The sequence below is a fragment of the Octopus bimaculoides genome, chromosome 13 (genome assembly GCF_046866305.1).
Source record: "Octopus bimaculoides isolate indiv1 chromosome 13, ASM4686630v1, whole genome shotgun sequence".
Lineage (NCBI taxonomy): Eukaryota > Metazoa > Mollusca > Cephalopoda > Octopoda > Octopodidae > Octopus > Octopus bimaculoides.
Window position 1 is genome coordinate 17,881,281 of NC_142940.1, and position 10,000 is coordinate 17,891,280.

The following is a 10,000-nucleotide window of genomic DNA, read 5'->3' on the forward strand; positions in this document are numbered from 1 at the left end:
ACCTTTATGTGTGCGTGTACACATGAAGCTTTTACACACACACACACACACACACACACACACACACACACACACACACACACACACACACAACACACACATATCTGTATATAAAGCCTGAGGCAATTACAAGAGAAGTATTTGGCTAAGAGTAAACTGTTATTCCTGAAGAAGGCTTTTGATAGAGTACCACATACAGTAATCTTGTGGTCAGTAAGAAAATTAGGGACTGATGAATAACTTGTGAGAGCAATGCAATCTATGTACAAGGATGTAGTAAGTAAAGTGAGAGTCAACAATGTATTCAATGAGGAATTTACTGTGAGGGTTGGAGACCACCAATGCTCAATTCTCAGCCCTATTTATCTCCTATTCATCATAGTCTTACAAGCCATCATAGAGGAGTTTAAGACTGGCTGTCCTTGGGAGCTCCTATATGCTGATGACTTATTTCTCATATCTGAATCCATAGAGGAATTAGAGAAAAAATTTCAGAAATGGAAGCTAAACCTGGAATTGAGAGGCTTTAAAGTGAACCAAGAAAAAATTAAGGGTTTTAGTAAGTAGAAAAAAAGACAGGACCTTAGTACCTTCAGGGAAATGGCCTTGCTTGATATGCAGAAAAGGAGTAGGTATAAGCTTTATATGTTGTATGCAATGTAAGCTGTGGACATACAAGAGATGTAGTGAAATTACTGGCAGCCTAACTGAAAACGTAGGTTTCATATGTGGTAGGTGCACTGGAGCAGTTCATACTAGCACACCAGAAACTCAGTCTCCTAAATACTCAGCCAGTTCACTAGAAGTAGTTGATAGCTTTTGTTGCTTGGGAAATGTAATTAGCAAGGAAAGTGGCTGCTCTGAAAGCATAGTAACCAGAGTAAGAACAAACTGGAAAAAGTTCAGAGAGTTACTACCACTGCTGGCAAAAGATTGTTTCCCTGAAAGTGGAAGGCAGATTATATGATACTTATGTTAGAACTGCAGTGCTGCATAATAATGAGACATGGACCTTGAATGTAGAGGACATGAGAAGACTGGAAAGAAATGAAGCTAGCATGCTCTGTTGGATGTGCAAATTAAGTATGCGTGAACGTCATAGTATCAACGTGCTGAGAGAAAGACTGGACATAACAGGAATCAGATGCAGTGTGCAAGGAAGAAGATTTTGCTTGTACAGACACATAATGAAGACAACTGTAAAAAGAAGTGCCAAGCACTAAATGTGGCTGGAGCCTGTGGATGAAGTGGTGAAGGTTGGTCTCAGAACCATGACCCTCACAGAGGAAATGACAAAGGACCAGGATATCTGGTGATACAAGGTTTTTAATGAAAACTTGCTCAAAATTATGAAACCAACTTCTAAAAGCACTGCATAGGAATAGTATATAATATATATTTTTTTGTGTATATATATTTGTGTGTGCGTGTGTGTGTGTGAGTGTGTGAGCACCCCAATCAATCAATCTTCCCCTCATGAGGCCCTCCCCCTTCCACCATCCCAATACCACTTTTCTTGCATCCCACTCAGAACCATCTCATTCATCAGCCATTCTTCATCCATAAATATTATTCTCAACACCCACATGTTACTGTGGCCTTCGCCCCCCCTCCCTGGGCGACCAAATTATCTCTTCTCATGCATTATGCTTATCTTGTCTCTACACCACTCCTACAACCAACCCAAACACATCATCTCTCTCTCCCCCTCTTTCTCTCCTCCCCTGTCATTGGTATTGTTACTATCATACTAATAGCATCCCTGTAATGTCACCTTTCCAACTTGTGCACCCCTTCCCTCAATCCTTATAGATGTTGCCTACCTCCCTCTCCTACATCCCCTCTCTCACACTCTTGCAATCCCACCATCAGCTATTAATTCTGCTACCTGAGGCGTCACCTGGGGCGACCCCATTACCATTGTCTGTCTCCTTGGTGATACCTCTAATTCATTTTCACTCTTTCTCCTAAATGTGAGTAGCCATGTAGCTCCTCCACAACAAGAACCTACTCTAAACTAACCACTTTCCTCCTACCTTTATCCCCATCTAAAATACAGAGGCAACACCTTCCCTCTCCGGGACTGTTGACTTGTGAGCTACATGGTGCCCTTTCTTTTTGTACAATCAGCATGATGGCACAAAAAGAAAGGGCACCTGGCACACTCTGTAAAGTGGTTGGTGTTAAGAAGGGCATCTGGCCATAGAAACCATGTCAAAGTAGACATTATGATGCATTCTTTAACTCACTGGATCCTTGTCAAACTGTCCTACCCATTCCAACATGGAACTTGGGTATTAAATGATGATGATGATGGGGGGGGGGGGGAGGTGATGACGTATTAATTATCTATTTATATGTACATATATATAGACAATGGGCTTCTTTCAGTTTCTGTCTACTAAATCCATTCAAAAGACTTTGGTCAATCTGGGGCTATTGTAAAAGACACCTACCCTTGGTACTGTGCAGTGGGATTGAACCGAACACTGTATAGCTGGGAAACAAGTTTCTCAACATCAAATAGTAAAAGACAAAAACAAAAAAAGATTTATATCAAAGATTTTGGGAGGAAAGATAACGTCTTTATCTATTTATGTACTTTTTGTCTGCTAGTCCATTTGTCTGTCCATCTATCTATCTATCTATCTATCTATCTATCTATCTATCCTTCCTTCCTTCCTTCCTTCCTTTCTGTCCATCCATTCATCTGCCCACCCACTTAACTATCATTGATTCACTAACTAGCTAGCTAATGAACTAACTAACTAACTAACTAACTAACTATCTCACTAACTAACTATATGTGATTTCCTCTTTTCTTTCTATTGATGTATGTGTTTGTCTGTTTATTGGCAAGCGGATGTATGAGTTATGTTGTTAATTTTCTCCATTTCATGAATGGTTGGAAATGACTTTCTTGTGTTGATATAATAATCAACAACATATTTTTTTTCTTTTGGTTTTGTGGCTTCCAGAAACCAGAAATGTAATGGAACATATTTTAGGCAAAAGGTGTGTGTTTAAGAGTACATTAGTCAAAGCTTATTGCCACCGTGTATAGTTTTCTTTAAATTTTTTTATTTTTATGTTTCTACCAGCTCACCCACTAAATAATCCTTTCTATTAAAGGCACAAGGCATGGAATTTTGGGGACTGAGGGGTAGCTGATAACATTGATGCCTGTGCGCAACTGGTACTCATTTTATTGACCACCAAAAGGACGAAAGGCAAAGTCCACCTTGGTGGAATTTGGACTCAGAATGTAAAGATAGAGGAAATGCTGCAAAACATTTTGTCCGGCATATTAAAGATTCAGCCTGCTCACCACCACCCACTTAATGATAATGGTTCCAAATTTTGGCACAAGGCCAAGAAGTTTGGGGAAAGGAACAAGTTAGTTACATCAACCCCAGTTCTCAAAATGGTATTTATTTTATCGACCCCCAAAAGGATGAAAAACAAAGTCAACCTCAGTGGAATTTGAACTCAGAATGTAAAGATGGACAAAACGCTGCAAAGCATTTTGCCTGGCATGCTAATGGTTCTGCTAGTTTAAAATTTTGCCACAAGGGCAACAATTTTGATGGAGGAGATGAGTAAATTACATCACCCCAGTGTTCAACTGGTACTTAATTTATTGACCCTAAAAGGATGAAAGGCAAAGTCAACCTCGGCAGAATTTGAACTCAGAGTGTAGTGATGGGTGAAATACCACTAAGCATTTCATCCGGTGTGCTAATGATTCTACTGGCTCACTACTTTAATGATGAGGATAATAATAATTAGTAATAATAATACATATCTTGAAAAAGTGTAGAAAAATAGAAAATTGTATGGGTTAATTTTATGAATATTTTGTTTATTTATTTTCAAGAATTATCCATGAAAAAATGGATGTCAATAAATACATTTAGTTTTTTTAAAATGTCAGAAACTGATCATAAATATGTCAAAAATTTATATTAAAATGTCAAAGAGCAATATTAAAATATTTTTAAAATGCTTTGAAAAAATATGTATTTATAGTATTTTTGTGTTTATCATTAAATTTTTGTTGTTATTTGTAGGAACAAGAATCAAGCAACCTGGATCCTTATGAGGAACGCTTACATTTTGGCAGAATAACAAAGACTCTTGTAGAGTCCAAAGTCGGAGATGTTGCTAGCAATTTCTTTCTGATCTGTGGCAGCAGGGTTTTTAACAAAGACATGGCTAACTTTCTCACTGAACTAGGACTGTCTGAAGAACAGTATTTTGTATTTTGATGATGACTATTGATATAATAATGATTATGGAGAAAACATTTTATATGTGATTCTATTGTAATGTTCTGTTATGAAACTCAACTGAGGTGTCAGAGTATTGCTAAGCAACACGTTTCAAAAAAATTATTTTTTAAAATATATATTTCAAATGTCAAAAGTTATTTTCTATAATGTCTGTAATTTTCATTGCCACAGATGTGAGATAGTGAGAAATATGATAACTAAACGGTCAGTATGCTAATCACAACCTATAATTAATAAAAATGAAAGATATGAGTTGGATGAGTCGCAAGATATTTTAGAAACTGAAAATCTGGCAACTTAATGAATTATAGTGTATTTGGTTGTTCCTCCTGTTATTGAGTTGTCAACATAGGCTCAGAAATGGCTGTGTGGTTAAAAGATTTGCATCACAGATTCACAATTATGTAATCCTGGGTTTGATCCTGCTCTGCAGAAATTTGGTAGAGTGTCTTGTCATAATCCAAGCTTCATGAATGAAAGTAATCATTATCATTATTTAACGTCTGTTTTCCATGCTGGCATGGGTTTGATGATTTGATAGGAACTGACAAGGCCAAGGCCCACATCAAGTTCTATAGTCTGTTTTGGCTTGGTTTTTACAGTTGGGTGCCTTTCCTAATGCCAACCACTTTACAAAGTGTACTGGATATTTTTTTACTTGGTACTATCATCAGTGCTTTTTGCATGGTACCGTGGCACCACCACTAGTGTTTTTTACATGATACCATCATCAGTGTTTTTTATGTGGTACCATCACCAGTGCTTCTTATGTAACACCATCACCAGTGTGTTTTACATGACACCATCATCAATGCTTTTTACATGGCACCAGCACCAGTGCTTTTTATGTGGTACCAGTAAGCTGAAGGAAAATGTGCAAAAGCCTGTCAGATGGACTGAGCCTGGTCTAAGTTGCTAGACTCAAACCATTGCCTGGGTTTAAAGCCATCAATAGCTCCTTAGGTATCTTCAACAAAGGTTTTTTTTGCCTATAGTGGTGGGTGATCTAGAGCAGCTCTAATATCACAGTGGAGATTACCTACTTCACTGGTTAGAGACATATTCACTCCTGCATTTGGAGACAAAGTACAGCAGCACCCTCAGCATGCAAGTGTTTATCCTAAATGTTGAGGATAATTCAAACTCTTGCTGCAGCAATTCATAATTTTTTTTCTCTCCTCTCGCTACTTATTCATGAAAGCCTTGTGAAATGGCCATAAAAATTGCACCTCCTTCTCTGACTATGCTATAAAAAAGTAAACAAAAACAACTACTAACTGATTATTGGTCATCCACATGACAGTTGAGACATACCTGAACTTTGCAAATGCTTCCTATAAGTTGATCTTTGCATGATGTCATAAGCAATATGATCCTGGTATAAGGAGAAATATTTACAGCAGGAATACCTCAGGGAACTGTATTAGTGCCATTGTTTCTGATAGCTGACTGACAGTTGAGACATAGTTATAAACATTATATAAACAACAAGAGTGTCTGTCAGCTCTAAAGAATATACCTTCTCATCACTTCTATCAGCTTTATAATAATTACTATTTCTGTTATAATTATCCTCATCAATATCGATTATTCATTTAAGGTGGCATGCTGGCAGAATTGTTAGCATGTCGGGCAAAATGCTTAGCTACATTTCATCCATCTTTATGTTCTGAGTTCAAGTTCTGCTGAGGTTGACTTAGCCTTTCATCCTTTTGGTGTTGATGAAAGAAGTGCCAGTTGAACACTGGGATTGATGTGATTGACTTATCTCCTCCCCTCAAAAACTGCTGGCCTTGTGTCAAAATTTGAAAGCAATATCAATTATTCATCTATCTTTCGTCCCTTTATAACTGATCCTATTTCGGAGCCTTCTGGGGTTTAACTATCATTGGAGACTCTAAGTCTTCCATTGTAATTCCATTCACATCTAGGATGCTTTATGGGAAACATAAATTGACAGTTCTATATTTAAGAGATGAAGAATTATGTACATTATTTACATTTGACGGATATTTGTCCTCATCTTGTTTGTTGTTAACACAACGTTTTGGCTGATATACCCACCAGCCTTTCCTCTTCATACACTATGATTATCTCCCACTCCTTATCTCTGCCCTCAATACCCTGCTCACTGTATCACTGCTTTCCCCCACCCCATCTTTATACTCAGGTTTTCACCAGTTACTGCAATCCTCACTTCCTACTTACACCTTTTTGGCAATACCTGGCTACATATATTATGACCTCTGTACCTTGGGGGCATGCTGTGGCAATTGCCACCATTTATCTCTCTTGTGCTTACTCTACCATTCCATTTATGCTCTGATCCCTGTTACTTGTGAGTATATCTTGGCACTTCACCACTCCTGCTCTCTGTTGCACTTTTGCTGTTACCCACTCACTCACTCTCTCTCTCTCTCTCGCTCTCTTTCCCTTGTTCTTCCCTCTGGCTGGATAGCCATGTATCTCTTCTACAGCAGCACACTTGTTTTTGCCCCCATTCTTGATCATTCTTTCTCCCCTCCTCTTGTTTTCTCTCTGGCTAGGTAACCAAGTATCACCTTACATCAGTTTGGATTACCTTGATAATTTTGTATTGACATATATTTTCGAGGATATTATTATTAATTCTAATAATGCTGTCTATATGTGTGTGTGTGTGCATGTACATGTGTATAAGTATATGTTAATGCAATTGAAACAATTGTTGAATTTTTAAGGTGAGATCTAAAATAAAGATATGATTTTCTTTGTACATATTATTTGTTGTCAAATACTCCAAATTTCTTGAAATTCTACAAAAGGATTGTCGGATTTACCTGTCTTACAGGAGGATTTATCTGGGGTTTGTCATCTACTTACATTTACTGGTATCTGTTTATTAGAAATTTAACCATATTCTTTTATACTGTGTGCTTAATCGATATCTGCCAGGATTTTTTTAATCCTATTTTTTTCCTCTAATTATATATATATTACATCATATGTAAACAAACATAAGTTTGTTTATGAAGCACTGAAATGTACTGTAGTACAAGTAGAAAGATATATTTTTTCGAAGCATAAGTACTGACAGAACAGCATATATAGGATAAAACCCTTACAGAGCATAAAAATTGCTGACAGATTTTTCTGCTCTCTAAGGATTTTATCTTGTATATTCTGTTCTATCAGTACTTACATGTTGAAAAAGATATATCTTTCTACTTGTAATATATATATATATATATATATTTTTATATCAATGACAAAATGAGATGTCAAAGGAATAAATGATTACCTTATGAACTTCATTAGCTTACAGCTGTTTCTGGCTTGAAATGCAGTAGACTCATGGTTGAGTGCCTGAGTAACACACTATTATAGCTTCATTGGAACCTTGAATATGAAGTGTTATTTATTTGGGAAAAGAATTATATATATATATATATATATATATATATATATATATATATATATATATATATATATATATATATCATCATCATCATCATCATCATCATCATCGTTTAACGTCCTAACATCCATTGTCCATGCTGGCATGGGTTGGACGGTTTGACCTGCTGGCATGCTGGAATGCTGCACCAGACTCCCATCTGATATGGCATGGTTTTCTACAACTGGATGCCCTTCCTAATGCCAACCATTCCAAAAGTGTAATGGGTGCTTTTACATGCCATTTGCGTGACACCAGGGTGTGTTTACATGCCTCTGGCATGGGAGCCATTTGCATTACACTGGTATTTGCCATGACTGTGATTTTGCAAGCATGACATAATGCTAAAGGTCATGGTCATTGCCTCCATGAGGTCCAACACTTGAAAGGAACTCAGCCACTTTGCCTCCATAAGGCCCAATACTCAAAGGAACTTAGCCACTTTGTCTCCGTGAGGCCCAACACACGAAAGGTGTTCTTTATGTGCCTGTATTGCTTTATACCTTTAACTCAATTTTTTTCAGTTCCATGTTATCAGTTGAAACAATATATTCGTGTATAAAAATTTTATACTATATGCTATAGTTTTATTTATTTATTACTTCTTCTTGCGTTATTTCTTCTTATTCCTTATGTTTGACGGATTATGCTGTATTTCTTATATATGTTCATTGAGGGGGTGTGATATGTTGAGTCGTTAACCCAGTCTTTTTATTCTTTAACTAATATTTTATATATATATATATATATATATATATATATATATATATATATATATATATATATATACACACATACATACATACATACATATATGCATGTAAGGAAATGAGACAAGGTAGAAAATGCTAAAATAATTTTATCATGAAATATATTTGTAAAGATTGGTACCGGTTTCAGTGTTTTTGATTTTTACAACTAAAAGTAAAACATGAAAAACAATTAAATTGAAGAAAAAATTAAATGAAATGTTTTGTAAATATAGTATACATTGGATATAACAGACACTTTGGGACCAGGAAAATTTGTTTGTTATATCCGATTGTCCGTTTGTATCACGCATCCTTCTACAGAGTATACTGTACACAATGAGATATATCAGGATAAGGTATCATGTTGCAATATCTCAGGATCCATGAGTACTAAATAAAAATCAACACATCAAACTACTGTACTGTTGCTAATCTACTCTCATAAAATCGACAGATTTGAGATTAAGTACATACGAAGACATTCACATACAAACATGTTTATTTCAGTTTTGGTTCAAAAAAGTTGGTCATTTTCTTTTGTTTCAGAATCCTATGTTTTCTTGTGAATCAGTTCCCCTAACATCACTTGACAACCAATGCTGGTGTGTTTACGTCCCCGTAACTTAGCGGTTCGGCAACAAGAGAGACCGATAGAATAAGTACTAGGCTTCCAAAGAATAAGTCCTGGGGTTGATTTGCTCATGAACCAGTCTTTTTATTAAATATATTAAAAAAAAATTATTGTCACTCTTCTCCCAAAAGTCTACGAGAACACTTCAGTATTCATGAATTTCTACTTCTTTCTCAGGTGTATTTATTACCTGTTTGTATCATGATGAATGTCTTCTTACCTTAGCTGTCCTTTTTCTGTTGCCAACACTGTAACCCTAGCTTGTCTTTACAATCCTTTACCACTATCCGTACCTACCTGCTATGTGTTCTTCCAGCTTCCTCTCTCCTCTTCACATAAAGAAAGAAAGCCTTAACCTTCTTTCTTTTTTAAAGCAATTATCATTTCTAACACTGATACAAGGCAAGCAGCTCATCTAAAGAAATTAGGTAACAAAATAAAAATAAAAAGAAAACAGTATGAAAGGATGTGTTATTATTCTAATGCACAGAAGTGACACAAATGTTATGACAGCAATATGCTTAGAGGAGCGACCATACTGAATTGTGAATAGCTGATACAGTAAGACACAAAGTGGAGAAGGTTGTCATGAAAATATACATCCAGCCTGTTCACACTTTCAGATGATAATAGGAAGAATACCTTATCAATTAACCTTGAATTGCACTGTGATGTCAGCTTTCTCTTATATTTCTGTCATCAACGCTTTCTTGGAAAAAAAAAATGTTACTATGAGGATATTCCCTGCTGGGCCCTAATCATCATCAACTTACCATAGCCCCATGCTCTCTTCTACCTGCCCATATATAACATGGTTAGCACTACATCTCCTCCTCCTCCTCCTCCTCCTCATCCTCCTCCGCCCATCCTCCCCTCCCCTCCACTACCA

The 10,000-nt window shown here is 36.5% G+C and overlaps 1 protein-coding gene across 2 annotated transcripts in view; it reads left to right on the forward strand.

The window, feature by feature from the left end:
* The window catches only part of LOC106884323 (NADH-cytochrome b5 reductase-like), a 129,966-nt gene extending 122,919 nt beyond the window's left edge, over positions 1 to 7,047 (forward strand). For both annotated transcript variants that reach the window (XM_014935652.3, XM_014935653.3), the window contains exon 7: positions 4,071 to 7,047. In XM_014935652.3, coding sequence (XP_014791138.1) covers positions 4,071 to 4,268 — 198 coding nt within the window. In that variant the 3' untranslated portion in view covers positions 4,269 to 7,047. The remainder of the gene's footprint in view (positions 1 to 4,070) is intronic.
* Positions 7,048 to 10,000: the final 2,953 nt, after the last annotated feature.